The sequence below is a fragment of the Pristiophorus japonicus genome, chromosome 17 (genome assembly GCF_044704955.1).
Source record: "Pristiophorus japonicus isolate sPriJap1 chromosome 17, sPriJap1.hap1, whole genome shotgun sequence".
Classification (NCBI taxonomy): domain Eukaryota; kingdom Metazoa; phylum Chordata; class Chondrichthyes; family Pristiophoridae; genus Pristiophorus; species Pristiophorus japonicus.
In genome coordinates this window covers 89498054-89520461 of record NC_091993.1, presented here as the reverse complement: position 1 = coordinate 89520461, position 22408 = coordinate 89498054, and the positions used below count along the sequence as shown (strand labels likewise).

The following is a 22408-nucleotide window of genomic DNA, read 5'->3' as shown; positions in this document are numbered from 1 at the left end:
CATTGGATATTTTCAAGAGGGAGTTAGATATGGCCCTTACGGCTAGAGGGATCAAGGGGTATGTAGAGAAAGCAGGAAAGGGGAACTGAGGTGAATGATCAGCCATGATCTTATTGAATGGTGTTGCAGGCTCGAAGGGCTGAATGGCCAACTCCTGCACCTATTTTCCATGTTTCTATGTTTCTATGTCTTACAGTATCAGGAGGGTGCATAATAGTTTTATCTCAGTCAGTCAAGTGATGTGTTGATTTGATAAATTTGTATTACAGTAATGGATAAACTACTATCATGGTTAGGTTTCAATGAGGTCACAGTAAACATTAGAAAGTGTACTCCAAGTCCTAACTACTAGTGAGTAATGCCATGGATGGTCTACTAATTTAAATTAAGAACAAAATAAACAATAGTCAAATAATCCTGGTCTTTCTGGATAGAAAATAGCAAAGTTTTGTTAAAGAGCTAGATTAGTAAGATTATGTTTATTGAGCAGAAGTGTCTGCCTGGTGTACTTGTGAGGAAGGTGCTGTATGAAGCCATGTTAACACTGCTGCTATGGAATCACTGGGAAACAGTGCCATGAGTGGTGTTTCTTTAACATTGGCTGGGCATTGACAACCCATTTAAAGTAGATGGTGGGACTGCCATATTGACAGCACGCTTGGCTTTGGATCAGGAGATCGTGGATTGAAGCTCCCAAAACAAGACTTGAGATGATAATCTAGACTGACACTCCATTGTGTCACTGCGGGACAGCTGCTTGTTGAAGGTTCTGATGGTTAAATATTCAAGAAGCAAAAACTGGCAAAGAAGAGAGGAGCAAAAACAAATTAGAGAGCAGAGGAGGAAAGATAGAAAAACAGAAGAGAATAAAAGGAGAAAGGAGCTGAAGAGGAAGAAGGCTGGCAGAAGAGGAAGAGCGAGAGCAAGATTATAATGTCAGAGAGGGGTAACTAGAGCGAGTTAACAATTGAGTATTTATGTAACACCTTTAACATAGAAAAAAACATCCGCAGGCACTTCACAGAGGCATGAAGGATCAAAATACTGCCTTTCATGAGCAATACCTGGCAAGCACATCAAGTTGCAACAAAAAGCTTGCGTTTTTGTAGTGCCTGCCACGTCCTCTGGAGATCGGAAAGAACTTTATAGGCAATTAATTACTTTTGAAATATAGTCATTGCTGTTTTGTCGACAAGTTGTGAACCTCAGCAGGCAAAATTTTATTTTACCTACAGCCGTTGATTTCTACTGTGTTTTCAAGCAGGGCTCAGATTAGTTCATAAAAAGTTAAAATCCATGTGGAGGACGCCCTGACATTTGCGATCAGCAGAATTGCAGTCCAGGCGTGTGATTGGTGCAGCAATGTTGTTCTAAAGCCGGGTGTCCTCGTGTGATTGGCTCCGTCAGCTATCAAACGGTGTCTGGGCTTTGATTGGACGTTCCTTGTGGGGGCAGCCTATCAGGGACTTGGAGCCGCCTGTCAATCACGTCAATTTCAGATCCAGGGTGCAAGTTGGGAGGAAAGTTTGGGGAGAAGTTTGCAACAATGAGAAGTCGGAAGGGAAAAGGCGGTCAGCGGGGCGAGGACAACTCTAGCCGAGCTGACAGCAAGGAAGCGTCCGAATCTGCCCCAGCCCCAGCCAGTGTGTCCCTCCTGTGGACTTTCCTCCTGCTGGTTGCCGCCGGCTGCGGGTTTGGCGGCTGGTACGTTCAGCAGCAGCTCCAAACCATCGGCAGCCTGGATGAAACCATCCAAATCCTGCAGCAGAAACTGTCTCAGCTCGAAACGATCCAGGCTCAAGTGAACGGTCTGAACCAGAAGGTATGCACCTAGCTCAGGAGATAGTCCCCTCCTTCATTTTACAATTCATTGTCAATGTTGGGCTGGTCGGGAGTTTAACACATTGCGATCCGCAGCAGCATCAACACAATCCGATTACAACTGGGGAGGGAGGAGGGGTGACAAGAGATTATAATCTGGAGTGTGCGTTTATCATAACCACAATTTTCATAGAAATTTGTAATTTCCCGGACGTTGGTCCCAAGATGTCCAGATTTTGAAACTTTGAGTTTTTCAAGTTTTCATATCGAATAATCGTTTCCAAAACATGCTGGATTTATCTGATTACTGTAAAACATGTGTTTTTATGTAACCATCCATGTAAGACATGCTAACGGTTCCAGCTTGGTGTCCCTTGAGTGCTATACATGGTGTGACTTTCATTCATTGGTTTAAAGTTTGAGGAAAATTCACACCTGTGACTTTCACCCAGCCTGTGTCATATATACATAAAGTGGCTTCAATTCACAGTACCATTTCAGTATTAGTGGTGTAACAAACTTCCAGGTTGAATTGATCGCCAAACTCCCAAAAAATATTAGTTTCTCTTTCCTCCATGCCCCCCTCCTCCCATGAAGATTTATTAAAAACTTTATCTTGCCAAGTGTTGAGGTAAACATAAGTTTAAAGCTGATTTAAATTTCGGATCACTGAAGATGAGGTAAAACATTCTATTCTATTTAAGTATTTACTTTGCAATTTTTCTTCATAAACTTGGCTACAAGTTTGATTCACATTGTCGATTTGGATCAAACCACACACCCCTGTGGTCTGATGTAAACATTCTATACGGATGCCTCCTCTCAAAAGGGTACCTGAACCACTCTACTGATAACAATGGGAGATACCTCGAACATTGCCCAAACATTTAATCTTTTCATCTTAGAAATAATTTGAATAAACAATGCAGGCAGTTACATTTTCTTGATTTTTTTTTTCTGTAGTTTGCATCCCATAATAGTGATGAGTACCCTATCATGGAAGTCACCAGTGCAGTTAACACACACACATACAGTAATATCAGGTAGTGATTAAAGAAGAAAATAACTTACATTTATATAGCGCCTTTCATGCCGACTGGACGTCTCCACCCATGCATCAATTCATCCGCTGCTGAAGCCCTCATCCATGCCTTTGTTACCTCTAGACTTGACTATTCCAACGCACTCCTGGCTGGCCTCCCACATTCTACCCTACGTAAAGGAGAGGTGATTCAAAACTCGGCTGCGCATGTCCTAACTCGCACCAAGTCCCACTCACCCATCACCCCTGACCTACATTGGCTCCCGGTTAAACAACGCCTCGATTTCAAAATTCTCATCTTTGTTTTCAAATCCCTCCATGGCCTCGCTCCTTCCTATCTCTGTAATCTCCTTCAGCCCCACAACCCCCCCTGAGATGTCTGCGCTCCTCTAATTCTGTCCTCTTGAGCATCCCTGATTATAATCACTCAATCATTGGTGGCCGTGCCTTCTGTTGCCTAGGCCTTAAGCTCTGGAGCTCCCTGCCTAAACTTCTCCGCCTTTCTACCTCTTTCCTGTTTCAAGATGCTCCTAAAAACCTACTTCTTTGATCAAGCTTTTGGTCACCTGCCCTTATTTCTCCTTATGTGGCTCGGTGTCAAATCTTTTGTCTCATAATACTCCTGTGAAGAGCCTTGGGATGTTTCACTACGTTAAAGCTGCTATATAAATACAAGTTGTTGTTGTTGTCTTCTTTTCCCGCTCTATTTCTCTGCAGCTTCCTTGGAAGTGAGTCTGAATTTTAAAGTAATTCTCTGGTGGGGGCGGGGAGATGAAGTAAGGGATTAAAGAGCAGGAAATTAATAGTTATAATTGTTTAGCTGATCTATTGAGTTTTTAGAGAAATGCACAGAAAATAATTGAGGAAATATTCAGTATAATGTTGATCTGAAGTGGAGATGCAGGTGGGAGCAAAGTAGAAACAATTCTACTCACCTGTGCCTAACTTCATAGAGAATAAATACACACAAAAAACAAGCACGTAATATTTACCTCATCTGAAAAACATTTGTTTGCTTTTATTTCAGTTGTTGATCACAGAAGAATATGAACAAAGGTTGCTGAATCTCGAGGTTGCTCAGTCTAATTCTGAACTTAAAATGAACAAGGCAACAGCAGCTGTGGCACAGATTCAGTCATCTGACCTGGATAATAAGTTGGCTGCACTTCAGTCAGAGATGAGTAAAAGCCTGAGCGAGCTCAAGAAGGACCTGCTCACAAAGAACGACTTGCAGTATGTGAAGGATTCGGTTGAGGTTCTTCGAGAAGTTGAATTTGCAAGGACTGAGCAGCAAGTTGCAAACATGAAGTCTGCAAGTTCAAAACTGGAAGAAAGTGTGAATTCGGTCTCTGCTTCTTTGTCAAGTTTAACAAGTCGAGTTACAAGCCTAGAAGTAGAGAGACAGGACCTTCAAGCTCTTCAACAAAGTACTGAGGACATGAACATGGTCAAAGAGTTCATGGACCATAGTCTTCCCTCCCTCTCCAATAGCATGATTACATTAACAAAACAATTAAATCAGACGACTCTGATGGTTGGTGCTATACAGACACAGGTAGCGGAGCATGGCAAAGAACTACTGGGACTTAAAGAAACCGCATCAGCCCAACAAGCAGAGTACCTCTCCAGTAAAGAAAAGCTGGAAAATATCAGGTTTAACCATGTTTATAACCATGTTTTTGTCAGGGGATTGGGGAATTGTGATTGAATTCACTGAAAAGTAAAATAGCATGTTAAAAAGGAATACAGCTGCCTTTAAATTCCTACTGATTTGTCCCAGCTCAGATTCATTTGAGATTTTCTGTGTTCTGCATAAAAGGAGAATACCTGGATAATACCATATTCCCTATTGTATCCATTTCAGGGAACTGGCCTATCGATTACAAACAGAGAAGGTCTCTGTGGAAGAACTGGAGAATGTTATTCGAAGCACTGTAGCTGATGATGTCAGTGAGCTGCAAAACAGAAATAGTAATATGGATAAAATGGTAGCCAATCTGCAGAGTCACATCACAAAGGTAAAATGCTCAAAACATTCACATCATTCCGCTTCAATAAATCACCTTTTTTATTTGGTTAGCTACAATAAAAACTGTTGAGGAGCCACTCGCGTAACAGGTTGGTCAAAGTGCTCATCTCAGTACTGCGTCAGATTGCCTTACCTCCAGTTGAATGTTGTCTGATCCAAGCCACGCTGAATACTTTGGTATTGCACCAAAACGAAGTGGCATCATATAAAGTGAGTAATCTAGATTTTCCATGGCCTGCTTCTTGAAATATTTCTACTTCTATATTGTCAAAACAGGCAAGAAAAACAGGTCTGTACAGCCACTTAACAGATATTGGAATATTTTTAAGTAGACCACTTAATGAATTGTTTTTAAGCGACATATTGCCATGGTAACAAAAACCTGGCTGATTTTAGGACGCAAACACCCATGAACATCCCCCTCCTCAGTGATGGCGGAGCACAGCACATGAGTGCAAAAGACAAGTCTGAAGCATTTGCAACCATCTTCAGCCAGAAAAGCTGAGTGGATGATACATCTCAGCCTCCTCCTGAGGTCCCTACCATCTTTAGCCAATTCAATTCACTTCATGTGTTATCAAGAAATGGCTGAGCGCACTGGATACAGCAAAGGCAAAGGGGACTGACAATATCCTGGCTACATTGCTGAAGTCTTGTGCTGCAGAATTAGCTGTGCTGCTAGCCAAGCTATTCTAATACAGCTACAACACTGGCATCTACTCGACAAAGTGTAAAATTGCCTTGGATGTTCTGTCCACAAAAAGCTGGACAAATCCAATCCAGCTAATTACTGCCCCATCAGCCTACTCATAAGCATCATCAAAATGATGGAAAGGGTAATTGACAATGCCATCAAGCAGCACTTACCAATAACCTGGGCATCGGCACTCAGTTTGTGTTCCGCCAGGACAACTTTGCTCCACAGCTCATTACAGCCTTGTGCAAGCATAACTGCACCAGCTACATAAATATTGTGGCTACAAGAGCAGGAAAGAAGCTCGGTACTCTGCAGCGAGTGACTCACCTCTTGACTCCCCAAATACTTTCCGCCAGCTGATAGCCCCCAATATTTCAATTTAAAATCTAATTTGAATGGAACCCGAAAACAGGCGGCTGGATCATGATGTGTGATTAACACACACCCGTTGTTTGAAATGCAGGCAGCATGCTATCTACGGACTGTCTGCTCATTTACATGATTTCTGCATGCAGCCAGTGCTAATCACACTGTTCATTGGCTGCATGCATCAGCAGGAAGACCCAAAGTAACTCTCTAGCACTTCTTAAAGTTAGTCTGAACTGCTTAAAACTAGCCTGCACCTCTTAAAGGAGAGGTGCTTTGTGTCTGGAGTAGGTGCTGGAAGATGGCAGAAAATGAATCTATCATGGGAAACAGTGAAGATTGTAGTAACAAGGTTTTCCGATGCTGCACTGGAGGTCTTAGTGGTGGAAAGAAGGGGAGATGTCCTGTATCCACAGGGGGCCAGGAGGCCGTCTAGACACATGGTGAAAGGCCGTGGAGGTAAAGGCCAGGAGGACCTGGTTAATGGTGCATTATTGGAATGACCATTGCTTTTCTTTATTCACATTAACGGGATGTGGGCGTCGCTGGCCACAAGTGGTTCAGTGGCCTTGGTCAATTAATGCATCTTCAAATGCCATATCCTACCAACTGCACCACTAGCCTCAACCACTGCTCAATTCATCACCTCCACCCCACATCAGCAATCTCTATCAATTAGGACTCATGCCTAGCATTCATATGCTCCACCACACCCTCACAAACTTAAGACTGCTGCAAGCCTCACAACTTTCAACACACTGCACCAGCTATTCAACCACTGCAGCCAAATCACCCAAACAGATTCCACGACACTGACATCTCTTTTGCAGGTCAGGGTGGCGCACAACAGGATGCAGCAGCAACTAACCGGAGGGGGACAGGTGCCCTTGCATGCCCTTACCCCCATGGAGCTGATGGTGTATTATTGAAATGGCCATTTCTTTTCTTTATTCACATTAACGGGATGTGGGTATCACTGGCAAGGCCAGCATTTATTACCCATCCATAATTTCCCTTAACTGAATGGCTTGCTAAGCCATTTCAGAGGGGCAGTTAAGAAGCAACCACATTGCTGAGAGTCTGGAGTCATATATAGGCCAGACCAGGTAAGGACGCAGATTTCCTTGCCTAAAGTACATTAGTGAACCAGTTGTGTTTGACAATCCGGTAGTTACATGGTCACCATTACTGATGCTAGCTTTTTAATTCCAGATTTATTTAATTAACTGAATTTAAATTTGCCATGGTGGGATTTGAACTCATATCACTGGATTATTAGTTCAGGCCTCTGGATCACTAGTCCAGTAACATAACCACTATGCTACCATGCTCTATGGCCAGCAGCAGGGCTGAAACCCTGAAACAATTGAAGATGATGGTATCCCATACGCAATCCTCCTATTCCCATCCCACTTCATTCTACAATCTTTTCTGACTTGCAAGCTGCAGATGGTGTAAGCATGCACCTCTTGCTTTCCCCACCCTCTCCGCTCACCACAACCTTGCCCTAGTGCCTTTTACCTTTCAGATAACCAAAAATTGCAATCTGGCCAGGCAGCGCAGGAACACAAAGAAGACAGTGATAAGGAAGACACACTGTTACTCTATTAAACACTCGCAGCCACCAGCTCTGATACTGAAACTGCGCGTATCTTGGAGGATAGAATAGAGGTGGAATCTGCACATGATGAGATACAGAACACCTATGTGCTGCAGTCAGGGCGGGGGTAAGGATAGCGCAGGTGCCAGCTCAACAGAAGGTGAGGTCACACATGGGTTCTGCAGAACAGGACTCCGATGAGCTTGTTGGTGGGGCAGGCTACAGAAGAAGGCTGATGGGCATAGACAACAAAATGCTTGGTGCATTGCAAAGCCTGCCAGAAAGCCTGCACACAATATCAAGATGCATGGAGGAGTTTTCCACAGGGCTTTGCACATAGCTTGGAGCCCATCCTTTCCAGCATGGAAGTGGTGGCCAACTCCAAGAGCACTCTTGTGGATCCAGCCAAGATGCAGCATCTGATGGCTGATGTCTCGCCTTCCATTGCAGCACAAGCAGCATCCACTCAATGTCTGAGTGCAGTAGTGGAAGCTCAGACTGCTGCCATCATGGCTCTGGATACCAGTGTGGAAAGGGGCTCCAAGGGTATCGCAGCACTCCTGCAGTCTGTTCCCCAACAGATCTGCTCCCTAAAGAACCTCTGCAGATATGGCCTCCTGCTGAGAGCCCTTCTCCTCCTCCTCCTCCTCATTCCATTAGCAGCTTGTCCTGCTCTGCGTGGCTTCTGCTCATTCTCCCAGTCATGCTCAATGCCAAGAGGAAGCCCTACTCTGCCACCCATGTTTGGGAGCAACTGGTTTGTGCAGAAGCCTTGAAGTCAGCAAAAAGTACTTTAGCACCTGCCGGACCACTCCCTGTAGACTTTTGCAACTTGAAACAACTGTGGAAAGCACCAACCACTTGTAGAATTGTACCAACAAGCAGAAGAAATCAACCAGAAACTAACCTGTAAGTAGTCGATCCCTTTAAATAGTGCTGGTGGGTGGGAGGTGGGGGGTCCTTCATGCTGCATAACGCGCATTCAGCTATGGGCTTCGGCTGAAGCATGGAGCTCTGAAATGACAGCGCTGGCGCCAATCTGCCTGCTCTGCAAACTTCCGGCGGGACGTTAGCTGTGAGCGCGCAAACGCATTCGCCAATATGGCGGCTGCTGCGTTTCACGGCAGAAGTGTGTGCGGGTGCAGCCGATGTTATTTTGGTCCCCGAAAAGCGCACGTCGCGCCTGGAAGTATTGAGCCCAATTTCGTGCCCATTATCTTTTCACAAGTTCTCTTGAAATTATTTTTAAAATTATTTTCTGGAATTGTTTCTGTGCCAATTCCACTAATCTGGGATGTTCAGCTTGTATCTATTCAAAATTTACAAAACTGAAATATTTGAAAGAATAATTAGGGAATACTTAATCTCTTTTGTTGTTAATCCATAAAGGTTCTGATTATATTGTTTTAAATTGAAATCTATTTGGAGTCTACCATATGAAACTGCAAATTAATTATGTGTCACTTTTGGATAACATACACATTGATCTCCAAAAAGTGTTAGCCGTGAGAAATTCCTGGTTTGGTTAATCAACATGATTAAAAAGATCATTCTTCTGTTTTGAAACTCACTGGAATGGAAATTCACTTCCTGAGTTCTTCCCACGTCAGTGGCTAATGTGCCTCAAGGGCAGGCAGCACTCTGCACTTGCTGATATTAGAGGCAATTATATCGCATTCTGCGTGACGGAACTTTGCACCATTCTAGTTTATTGAGGTTTTGCTTCCTTTTTTTAAACTAGCTTGTCAAATTTGCAGACCTGTCGTGTTGTTTCCTTGTAATAAAGCGATGTGTAGCTTTGAGCAAAATGGCTCCTGGATTTAGGTTTGTGTTTGAAGTTTTTAGTCTGGTGTTTCAACTGAGGGGAGTTCTGTAAATGATCACATGACCGAGGGAGCTCCAGAAAGAATTAATAAAATTAAATAATTTTTTCCATATACACACTGCCATAACCTGTGCCGACAGCTTTTCCATTTCAGTGATTTCTTAGGAGGGACTAAACCTTTTTTGAAGTAACTGTTTAAGTCTCCTTTGACATAACATAGTAAATAACCTACAAAAACACTTCTGTGGAAGTGCCTGAAGCTGTGATGAATTGAGTCTTACAATTTATTTTACTTAAAAGAGGATTGTATCAATAAGAAATGCTTAACCAATGGCAGGTCTTCCTCAGCATTTAAAGTTTAAAAAAAAAAGACATTTTAACTATAATTCACATAACTTCTGTATTTAGCCAATTTTGGTATTGTGGAGACTGCAGTGAAGAATTCAGGCTGATAAAGGGAAAAGCGATTTGCCATGCTACTTGTTAGTGGCATTGATATATTCATTCTCTTTGGAAGTCACTCCCTTTTCGAAATACAATGGCCTTTTTAAGAACTGCAGCTTTTATTTTTCAAAAATGTATATTCATGTTAATTAATTAAAACTCGAATAAAAGGTTAGTGTCCCAAATGGTGACCATGAAACTATCGGATTCTCGTAAAAACTCATCTGGGTCACTAATGTCCTTTTAGGGAAGGAAACCTGCCGTCCTTACCTGGTCTTGCCTATACGTGACTCCAGACCCACAGCAATGTGGTTGACTCTTAACTGCCCTCTGAAATGGCCGAGCAAACCACTCAGGTGTCTTACCACCACCACCTTCTCGGGGGCAATTAGGGATGGGCAATAAATGCCGGCCTTGCCAGCGACGCCCACATCTCATGAACGAATAAAATTACAATTAAAATGTGCCATATGTTTTCTGAAGAGTGAAATCAGCTCAAGTTAGCAAATATTGAAATAAAGACATTTGAACGTTTCAGAACTTTGCTAATGGAGCAGATACTTCATCCAAGGGTCTACTTGCAGTATTTTCTGTGTGAATGTGTGGAGTATTTTCCATCAAGGTCAGAGTGCATCTTTGCCCAAACTGAAAGCTAACAGACAATAGAGAAGTACAATGTACCTGCATATTGGGGAAGAAATGTGCTGGAGTCAGGGAAGTGGGGACGGGGGTGGATTCTTTTTTGCTATGTTGCTGCCGCACCAAATGGTTAGAGAGCAGGGTCCACAGCAAATCCCTGTAAATACAAAATATTTTATTCACTTCGAAAAAAGATATGAGCAGGTAGGAATGGACAATTGGAAGCTTAGTGATGTCCTTGATCTAAGGATCTGAATTCTGTGTTTGTTTTTTAAAACGTGCACTGTAAATGTTCTTGATGTTGTAATTGAGTTCTGTGAATACTAAAATGAGACTAGAAGCTTTGACCAAGTTCCTCTTCATTCACTATAATATCTGCTATTCCGTAAAACCTGGCACTCTGCAGTGTGCTTGGAATGAAATCAGTTGGTTAATATCATCTGGCATTATATGGGTTTGGTAAATGTTCGAATAGTATGATTGACTGCAGTGCACATTGTTAAACGATGGGCAATTTAAGAGCATAACTTCAAAGCAAAGCTGATGCTTTTTGTCTCCAAATAATATAAACATTACAATAAACTATTTATTTGTGTTCGCAAATTGCCCATTTACAATTCACTGAAAATCTTTTTGAGGATTTTTGCTGTCTTGTACAGACTATAAAAAAAATCATGCTACAAACATCTTGGCTTTTGCATGCACATTTCAGTGATTCCATGCCAGTATTGAAGCTCCTCCACTGACTATACTAATGATTGCATTCAAATATGTTTGTGCAGGCATGTGGAACGTTTTCCATCCAGGCCCAAGCCAACCACAATCTTGGCTGTCATTTTCCTTTAGCTTTCAAAGAATAGTACAAGTTAAACCATGGTTGGCTTCACTTGGCATCAAAATGAGATGAGTCTGGTACAAGATCTCTCGGGATGTTCGGACACTTGCGATCTTTGCTCATTGTACATGGGTACTAAAACCCTCTAGGTGTCATTCTCGTGAGTAAAAGTTTGAAGTAATTTTGCTTAAACTTTTGTAGCACTTATTTTCTGCACTCTGATGTTAACCTCAATGGGGATAATGGGAAGACTTAGAAGTAGAAGGAGCAGTGGAAAATATCACCCAAATGGAAATATCTCGGTAGTGACCGTGGAATATTAAAAACCTGCCCTCCAAAATTAAATAGCAGTAGCAGAAAGTAAGTTCAAACATTAAAACCTGAATGGCAAAACATAAAGGACAAACTGAGAACTGCCTGAAATGTTGTACATGTTCCATAATATACCTGAATACTGTACACGTCCAACACACTCTGATGTTACTGATGATGATCAAGTCAAAACGTAACACAGCCTTCATCAGCTCATACTCTTGTTGATTCTTATTATATGGCTGTAGGTAACTGAAATATCTCTCAAATGCGATCATGTACACTATTGGGGGCATAAAGACTGTATCAATGGGCAAGTAACAAAGTGGGTCATCATCATCATAGGCAGTCCCTCGGAATCGAGGAAGACTTTCTTCCACTCTTAAAAATGAGTCCTTGGATGGCTGAACAGTCCAATACAAGAACCACAGTCCCTGTCACAGGTGGGACAGATAGTCATTGAGGGAAAGGGTGGGTGGGACAGGTTTGACGCACGATATTTCCGCTGCCTGCGCTTGATTTTTGGCGATGAGACTCATTTCCTCCACTTAGGGCGGTCTTTGGCCAGGGACTCCCAGGTGTCAGTGGGGATGTTGCACTTTATCAGGGAGGCTTTGAGGGTGTCCTTGTAACGTTTCCTCTGCGCACCTTTGGCTCGTTTGCCATGAAGGAGTTCCGCGTAGAGCGCTTGCTTTGGGAGTCTTGTGTCTGGCATGTGAACAATGTGGCCTGTCCAGCGGAGCTGATCAAGTGTGGTCAGTGCTTCAATGCTGGGGATGTTGGCCTGGTCAAGGACACTAACGTTGGTGCGTCTGTCCTCCGAGGGGATTTGCAGGATCTTGCGGAGCTGATGGTATTTCTCCAGCGATTTGAGGTGTCTCCTGTACATGGTAACATAGAAACATAGAAAATAGGTGCAGGAGTAGGCTATTCGGCCCGTCGAGCCTGCACCACCATTCAATAGGATCCTGGCTGATCATTCCCTCAGTACCCCTTTCCTACTTTCTCTCCATACGCCTTGATACCTTTAGCTGTAAGGGCCATATCTAACTCCCTCTTGAATATATCCAATGAACTGGCATCAACAACTCTCTGTGGTAGGGAGTTCCACAGGTTAACAACTGAGTGAAGAAGTTTCTCCTCATCTCAGTCCTAAATGGCCTACTCCTTATCCAAAGACTGTGTCCCCTGGTTCTGGACTTCCCCATCATCGGGAACATTCTTCCCGCATCCAACCTGTCCAGTCCCATCTTAATCTTATAAGTTTCTATGAGATCCCCTCTCATCCTTCTAAACTCCAGTGTATAAAGGCCCAGTTGATGCAGTCTCTCCTCATATGTCAGTCCCGCCATCCCGGGAATCAAGTCTGGTGAACCTTCGCTGCACTCCCTCAATAGCAAGAACGTCCTTCCTCAGATTAGGAGACCAAAACTGAACACAATATTCCAGGTGAGGCCTCACCAAGGCCCTTTACAACTGCAGTAAGACCTCCCTGCTCCTATACTCAAAGCTATGAAGGCCAACATACCATTTGCCTTCTTCACCGCCTGCTGTACCTGCATGCCAACTTTTAATGACTGATGAACCATGACACCCAGGTCTCATTGCACCTCCCCCTTTCCTAATCTGCCACCATTCAAATAATATTCTGTCTTCGTGTTTTTGCCCCCAAAGTGGATAACCTCACATTTATCCACATTAGACTGCATCTGCCATGCATTGGCCCACTCCCCTAACTTGTCCAAGTCACCCTGCAGCCTTTTAGTGTCCTCCTCACAGCTCACACTGCCACCCAGTTTAGTGTCATTTGCAAACTTGGAGATATTACACTCAATTCCTTCATCCAAATCATTAATTTGTATTGTAAAGAGCTGGGGTCCCAGCACTGAGCCCTGCGGCATTCCACTAGTCACTGCCTGCCATTCTGAAAAGGACCCGTTTATCCCGATTCTCTGCTTCCTGTCTGCCAACCAGTTCTCTGTCCACGTCAGTACATTACCCCCAATACCACGTGTTTTGATTTTGCACACCAATCTCTTGTGTGGGACCTTGTCAAAAGCCTTTTGAAAGTCCAAATACACCACATCCACTGGTTCTCCCTTGTCTACTCTACCAGTTGGATCCTCAAAAAATTCTAGAAGATTTGTCAAGCCTTTCATAAATCCATGCTGACTTGGACCGATCCTGTCACTGCTTTCCAAATGCGCTGCTATTTCATCTTTAATAGTTGATTCCAACATTTTCCCCACTACTGATGCCAGGCTAACTGGTCTATAATTACTCATTTTCTCTCTCCTTCCTTTTTTAAACAGTTGTGTTACATTAGCTACCCTCCAGTCCATAGGAACTGATCCAGAGTCGATAGACTGTTGGAAAATGATTAGCTATGCATCCACTATTTCTATGGCCACTTCCTTAAGTACTTTGGGATGCAGACTATCAGGCCCTGGGGATTTATCGGCCTTTAATCCCATCAATTTCCCTAACACAATTTCCCGCCTTATAAGGATATCCTTCAATTCCTCTTTCTCACTAGACCCTCGGTCCCCTAATATTTCTGGAAGGTTATTTGTATCTTCCTTCGTGAAAACAGAACCAAAGTATTTTTTTATCTGGTCCGCCATTTCTTTGTTCCCCATTATAAATTTGTTTGTTTTCACTAATCTTTTTCTCTTCAGTTTTTATGTTCTCAGCAAGCTTCCTCTCATACTCTATTTTCCCCCTCCTAATTAAAGCCTTTGTCCTACTCTACAAAATTCTCCCAATCCTCAGGTTTGCTGCTTTTTCTGGCCAATTTATATGTCTCTTCCTTGAATTTAACACTATCCTTAATTTCCCTTGTTAGCCATGGTTGAGCCACCTTCCCCGTTTTATTTTTACTCCAGACAGGGATGTACAATTGTTGAAGTTCATCCATGTGATCTTTAAATGTTTGCCGTTGCCTATCCACCGTCAACCCTTTAAGTATCGCTCGCCAGTCTATTCTCGCCAATTCACGTCTCATACCATCGAAGTTACCTTTCCCCAAGTTCAGGAGCCTAGTCTCTGAATTAACTGTGTCACTCTCCATCTTAATAAAGAATTCTACCAAATTATGGTCACTCTTCCCCAAGGGGCCTCGCACAACAAGATTGTTAATTAGTCCTTTCTCATTACACATCACCCAATCTAGGATGGCCAGCCCTCTAGTTGGTTCCTCGACATATTGGTCTAGAAAACCATCCCTAATACACTCCAGGAAATCCTCCTCCACCACATTGCTGCCAGTTTGGTTAGCCCAGTCAATATGTAGATTAAAGTCGCCCATGATAACTTATTGCATGCATCCCTAATTTCTTGTTTGATGCTGTCCCCATCCTCATTACTATTGTTTGGTGGTCTGTACACAACTCCCACTAGCGTTTTCAGCCCTTTAGTATTCCGTAACTCCACCCATACAGATTCCACATCATCCAAGCTAATGTCCTTCCTTACTATTGCATTAATTTCCTCTTTAACCAGCAACGCCACCCCACCTCCTTTTCCTTTCTGTCTATCCTTCCTAAATGTTGAATGCCCCTGGATGTTGAGTTCCCAGCCTTGGTCACCCTGGAGCCATGTCTCCGTGATGCCAATTACATCATATCCGTTAACTGCTATCTGCGCAATTAATTCGTCCACCTTATTCCAAATAGTCCTCGCATTGAGACACAGAGCCTTCAGGCTTGTCTTTTTAACACCCTTTGCCCCTTTAGGATTTTGCTGCAATGTGGCCCTTTTTGCTTTTTGCCTTGGGTTTCTCTGCCCTCCACTTTTACTTTTCTTCTTTCTATCTTTTGCTTCTGCCCCCATTCTACTTCCCTCTATCTCCCTGCATAGGTTTCCATCCCCCTGCCATATTAGTTTAACCCCTCCCCATGTCTCTGAGCCATACAGGAGGGCGGGTATTACTACAGCCCTGTAGACCATGAGCTTGCTGGCAGATTTGAGGGCCTCGTCTTCAAACACTTTTTCCTCAGGCAGCCAAAGGCTGCACTGGCGCACTGGAGGAGGTGTTAAGTCTCGTTGTCAATGTCTGCTCTTGTTGATAAGAGGCTCCCGAGGTATGGGAAATGGTCCACGGTGTCCAGGGCCGCGCTGTGGATCTTGATGACTGGGGGGCAGTGCTGTCCGGCGAGGACAGCTTGGTGGAGGACATTTGTCTTACGGATGTTTAGCATAAGGCCCATGCTTTCATACGCCTCAGTAAATACGTTGACAAATTGGGTAATGCAGTGGGTTAAATGGTGCCTGTCATCTCTGTGACCTGTTGGCCAAGCTTTCTTTAGGATTTCCATTCTTCAACCAGCTTTTCCAGCTGACTTTACACTTGTCCAAGTGGGGATAAGATGTGATTTAAGAGCTGAATATTTGTAACTGTAGAGAGATTGTAATCTTAATTAATTTCCCTCCTTCCTACCACATATTCTCTGTTCAGTTGTGTAGGTCCACACATATAATGTCATGGCCTATGTAATATGTATTAGCACATCCACTGAAAAGGACAGTTGAACTGAGAGTCAGAAGAACAAACTGGCATGAGATGCATATATTGATCATGGCATGTAAGTTTGGAATAAATATTGCACCATTAACATTGTGTTTTTTTGTTTTGAAATTCAGGTTGAAAGTAATGTGACCAATCAAAGTAAACAGCTAATAGCCTTGGATCAAGCATTTCATACTCTCCAAAAAAGCTTGGGAAAAATTGAAACAAATCTCAAGAGCACCGTAGAGCAGTGTAAGTATTGCCACATCAGAAAGTAAAGGGAGTGTTACTGGTCATAAATAATCCAGTGACACTTGTCTCAAGATGTCTTGTTAGTTTAAAAAAAAATTATTTTTGCTAATTTTCTCCTCTTCTGCTAAAGGTACATTCAGGGGTTGTTTGTGGATCCGTTCTCCCTCTGGTACCTTACCTAGATGCCCAGTATTCATGTGTGGCCCTTTACGCTGACTATTGATTGGCCCTTTATGCTGATTATTGATTAGCTATTCACCATAATAGGCTTGATAGTCCAACCTTTTGTTGAACCCAACATCTATGCACATAATAACCACAGGGGTTGTTGGATAGTGATCAAGAATGAAAATCCAATTTTTTTTCCTTTTTTTTTCCCCCAACACAACTCCAAGGTGCTGAAGCCAATTATAGCAATCCAACCATTACCCTGCCCAAGATCAGCTAACACCACACAGATCTAGGACCTTCTTGATGTGTATTGCTTGGCTCCTTACCGGCTATACCCTTCAGTCGCTAGGGGGAGCTTGGATCAAAATAAAGCAATATTTTGTAGTCTTTCCATCCTTACCACTAACTTAAAATGGGAATTATTAATTTTAATTGTAATGAAAATTTGTTCAAAAAAACATGTTGCATAACTTGAAGTAGATTTAATTTGAGAAATTTTGGTAAAAAATGTGAGTTAGCACTTTCACGTGGGGAGCCACTTATGTGGCTGAAAATAATTCTGAGCAATGTTGCTTCTCTTTTGAATAGGTCTCTCAGGAGAAGTAAGAACTTTCTGTGAAACTTCAGAGAACTGTGCTTGGCCACACATTCGGGAAGTGAACTTTCCTCATCGCATATTGAAGGATCCAGTGATTGTGCTGAGTTTGGCTGAAATCAGCTCCGTTGATTCAGTCGGAGTAACAGTAAAAACTATTGATGTTACGGACTCTGGTTTTAAGATCCAAATTAATAATATTGGTAATTATAATCTGTCAACTGTGAGAGTAAACTGGATGCTATGTGCATAGTTAAAGTGGCTTGGAAATCTGCAAGTTGTTTCAGGAGTAGAATCCATTTGACTCACCAACTGTTCCAAGAAAAGAATTAAGAAGAAAACCCTTGGAACAACCGCTGCTTTCAGAGTCTAATAATTAAAGTGAGATAGTAAGGCTCAGCTTTTCAAAACTTACTGAGCTAATGCAACTCTGAAACAATTCACTTGTTTTGACTGAATTATTGCCATAACTGTTACGACATTCTACTAATGCAAATGGACCAAATGTTGATATATTTTTCATCAGAATATTTGATAAGTGCTACATTTGAGAGGAACAAATGCACACTTTACAAAATGGAAATTTAAAAAGTACACACAATTAGACAGTACAGAAATAATAGAATAACTACACCATGCTATGGATTACTTAAGTGATTCATATTTGAGTTTACAAGCCAATAAATTGCTCCATAGATAAAAGCAGAGGCTCCTATTCACAAAGGAGCTGTTTGCGCTGAGTGATCTCCAATGTATATTCTTATTCTACTCTTGTTCTTTGGGAGCTGAAGTAAAATTCTGATGGGACTGGACAGGTTAGATGCAGGAAGAATGTTCCCGATGTTGGGGAAGTCCAGCACCAGGGGACATAGTCTAAGGATAAGTGGTAAGCCATTTAGGACTGAGATGAGGAGAAACTTCACTCAGAGAGTTGTTAACCTGTGGAATTCCCTACCGCAGAGAGTTGTTGATGCCAGTTCATTGGATATATTCAAGAGGGAGTTAGATGTGGCCTTTACGGCTAAAGGGATCAAGGGGTATGGAGAGAAAGCAGGAAAGGGGTACTGAGGTGAATGATCAGCCATGATCTTATTGAATGGTGGTGTAGGCTCGAAGGGCCGAATGGCCTACTCCTGCACCTATTTTCTATGTTTCTATGAAATTATAACACAAAGTAAGAAAACTTATCCAAATTTCTTCAGTGTTGATGCTGAAATTTCAGGTTGCGGTGTGGGGGCTCATAAATGAACACCACTGTAATGAACACATTTTCATGAAGAACATGGGAATATTATGGACAGGTCTTCAGCCCTCGAGTCATTCAATTAGATTACGGCTTATCTATACGTCAACTCTTATTTACTCACCGTTGCTCCATATCCCTTACCTAACAAAAATCTATTGATCTCAGTCTTGAAAGCACCAAGGGCTACAAATTTGGGTTTGGGGGCGGTGACACTCGTGAGGCGTGAGACTTTTCACCAGGCACTGAAGTCTTGCCTCTCGTGAAAATTTGGGGTTACCGCTCCCAGAAGGAAGTGGAGCGCTAAATCAAGTGCTCCACTTCCTTTCTGGGGCGGTAGCGAGGCGGTCACCTCGGGAGCGGAGTGCAAGGCTCAGCAGGGCTAGGCACTGAGCCGCATAGCGCTGCCGCTTAGGAGGGGCTCTTCCCTGAATTAAAGGGAAGGGCCCAAGCTGCATACGCTGCAGGAAAAAAAGGACCACCGGGGAGCGGGGGTGGCGTGCAAACAGCCCGGCACTCGAGCAGCGTGCCGGGCTGACCGATCGTGGCACGGACTATGCGTCCAAGGTGGCAAAGGGGCGCACAAGAAAATCGGACCTTTTTTTTAGGAACAACCGGCCACCTCCCCTTTAACTTTCGCTCCTATAGCGGCCGGCTGCCCGGTACATGTGCCCTGAAGCAGTCGCTGTCATCACCCGATACAGCTTCAGGGGGCAACACCCAGTTTAGAATGCTGTGCACGGCAATGACATCAAAATCTTCGGGCGCAGGAGATTGGAGCGCCACACCGTAGCGCCGCCATTCCCACCAAATTTAGCGGGAGTCATTAGTGGTGCCGTGCCCGGTCGCAAAGTCGTTTGCGCCCAATGGGAAGGGCAAATGACCCAAATTTCTCAACCCCACCCCAGTTGTCCCAACGTTCACAGCTTTTTAGAAGAATGGAATTGTAGATTTCTGCTACCCTTCTTTTGAAAAAATGCTCCATAATTTTACTCCTGATTGGCCTAACTCTAATTTTATGATCATGTCAGTTTGTTCTTGTTTCTCCTACCAGAGGAAATAGGGTAGATTCCGAGAAACTATTAAATCACCTTTACATTTTAAACACCTCAATCAGATCACCCCTTATTCTTCTATACTCAAGGGAATATAAGCCAAGTTTATGCCACCTGTCCTCATAATTGAACCCTCTTAAGCCCTGGCTGAAACCCCTCCAAGGCCAATATATCCTTCTTGAGGTGCATTGCACAAAATTGAAAGCAGTACTCCAGATGGGGTCTGACCAGGGCTCTATACAACTCTATACACCATTAGTGTTTTTGATTGCTTTTTGTACCTGTCTACTAGCTTTTAATGATTTGTGAATTTGGATCCCCAAATCTTTTTGCTCATCTAAAGTTCCTAGTTTCTCACCATTTAGAAAATACAGTGGTATCTTTCTTGCATGCAAAGATGATCTCACACCTGCCCACATTGAACCCGTTTGGCCCACTTACTTAATCTGTCTATGTCCCTTTGCAACTTCCTGCTCCCAACTGCACTACTTACTGTCTATCCTTTCTTCAGACTTGGATAAACATCTCTTTATTTCTTCATCCAAGTCATTATAAATAGGATAAAATGTTGAGGCCCCAGAACATATCCTAGGAACACCACATGTCAAATCTTGCAAATCCGAGTCCATACCCTTTATCCCCACTCTCTGTCGGCTACCTCCCAACCAATTTCCAACCCAAGTCAAAAGGCTACCTCCATTGCTGTGCGCTCTTATTTTTGCGAATGTAGACAGTTTCTTCTATCAACTCTGAATTATTATTTCTACACTTTAAAAAAAATTAAATAATGAGCAATATTTGTTTTGGCAACTTCATTTATTGATCTATTAGATCAATACTTCTAGATGGTGTACTATTTTGATTGGTTGGTGTAATACTGTGATGATCACGTGCCTGTGATCCTGTCCCATCAGTTGCCTGTTGACCAGCTCTGATTGGCCATGGCATACTTTGTGTACGCTGTCTATTGACTTGATCTTCAGGTTAATGAACGTAAAACAAATGGAGAAAAAGGTGTGACTATACTTTATTATTTTCTACATGCATCTAGAATATGTCATGAATAATATTAATTCAGTGTGGTTCTGTATGCACACAATTAATTTGCCTACCTATTGCAGCATCCAAATGTGTTTCTGTTCAAAAAGGATTTTAAAATAGTTCAGGCCAGTAATTAAGGTGCATTTACATGTAAAATGCAAATTCTTTCACAATGTTCCATGATAGTGTGATCTAGCTTTTCCTCCGTTTTTTCTGGATGTTACACATAATACAAAGTATGCAAATGGACGTTGTCCAAGATTACAAAGTTATATTTCTGGGTGTGATGTTAAATACAGTGCTAAAAGAAAAGATACAGGAACAGCAGAGTCAGAGAGAATAATTCTTTATCACCAGGTTCAACTGTGCCCCAACAAACTAGCATAAGTTCCATTGTTTAGGAGAAAAGCATTTTTTTTAAATTCCATCCTATGCATCAGCCTTTTGCCTGTAGTGACCAAACTGTTCAGCTTTAGACTCTATACAAAGTTGGTTTACTTCCCTAAATTGTGTCCTTTACTCGCTGGAATATATATTCAACGTTGAAGAATATACATTATAACTTTAGAGGTATCAGTATCTTAAAAGTTGTATCACCCACATGTCTGAGTTATTCATCAAGGTAGGACAAACAATTGAGCACTGAATAAGTAGCTTAGAATTACATCGAAATTGCACCATTTATTTAGATTAATGGGGATATTGGTTAATTATGACCATACAGTTTACATTCTTGAAATAAAATGGCGATGAAAGAATTGCAGAATTTTAAATGTTGACCATTCTACGAAACACAAAATGGATCGAATATTTAAGATTTTCTCCTCTTCCGTGCCTAATGGCACATGAGGCAACCCATTTCTTTCACTGCTTTCATATCCAGCTCTGGATTGTTTCCATAACAAAGACCGCTCTTTATGTGGCAGGTAATTGCGCAGATGGGACTAACTGAATACAATGTGAGTCATCAATCCAATCCAATTGGACGTGAGTACCCCGCTGGGTACCCAGTATTCAGTGGCTGGAACTTGCCGCTCTGCTCGCCGGGGCTTAGATTATCTTACAACCCTGAAATATCAAGGAAAACTTTTTTTTTAGTTTACTAAACAGTTCTTCAAATACAAATGAGTGGCCTTCGCTTGCCTACTTTTAGTTTTAAGTGGAAGGAACACGACATTTTCCATAATTGAAGTCAACTTGAAGGGGTATGTGCTCTCCTTGGAAAGATTATTGCACTGTCCTATGTTTTACGACATCTGTGAGAGGAAGGCAGGTGAGAAAAATAAATCTGCCAAAGAGCCTGGTGCTACAAGGCTTCTCAAAGTAAGTGCTGCATGCTTTATTAAGAATGCTGCAATATCCGATCGAAGGATAAGTGTGTGCTGCTGTGCACAGTTGGACTGAGTACGTGGTTTTTATGTATTAGAGTGTTGCTCTTGGGTGTAACAGTATTGGGTAGAAAGCCTGAGTATTGCGTCTTTGCTTGTTAATTTGCCAGACAGGTCTGCATTCAGTTGTAGAAAAATGTTTTAACTAATGTTGAGATGTGTGTCTTAGATCCACTTTACAAATTATATATTGTTTGCAGCTTTTTTGTATGTTTTAAAGTTGGTAATAACTATTTGAAGGTAATGGGGGTAGGAGGGCGTATGAACTGGATAATGAAATAAAGTCCTGAGTTCCAAATCAAACTACCATTGGTGATTTCATGATTATATTCTCCATTATACATTAAACTCGGTATGCAGGCATGCGTTTCATTCAAAACTCATGAAATACCTCTCCCATCTGTATTTTGGTGACAGTTAAGAAAGGTAAGTGCTAATTGTTTATGCTGTGAGACAACAAGTCTAATTGTTAGCATCCATGTGCCAGAGAGACGATGGCAATGGGTTGGATTTTCCAGTTTCCCACCCGCCCGGAAAATGGCGGTA

The 22408-nt window shown here is 42.5% G+C and overlaps 1 protein-coding gene across 1 annotated transcript; it reads left to right on the top strand.

Moving 5' to 3' along the window:
* Positions 1-1515: 1515 nt before the first annotated feature.
* Positions 1516-22127, top strand: LOC139228226 (uncharacterized). The gene is made up of 5 exons (XM_070859403.1): positions 1516-1822; positions 3891-4516; positions 4728-4881; positions 16252-16369; positions 17129-22127. Exons 1-5 carry the CDS (start codon positions 1547-1549, stop codon positions 17386-17388), a joined length of 1434 nt encoding a protein of 477 aa, XP_070715504.1. The 5' UTR covers positions 1516-1546; the 3' UTR covers positions 17389-22127.
* Positions 22128-22408: the final 281 nt, after the last annotated feature.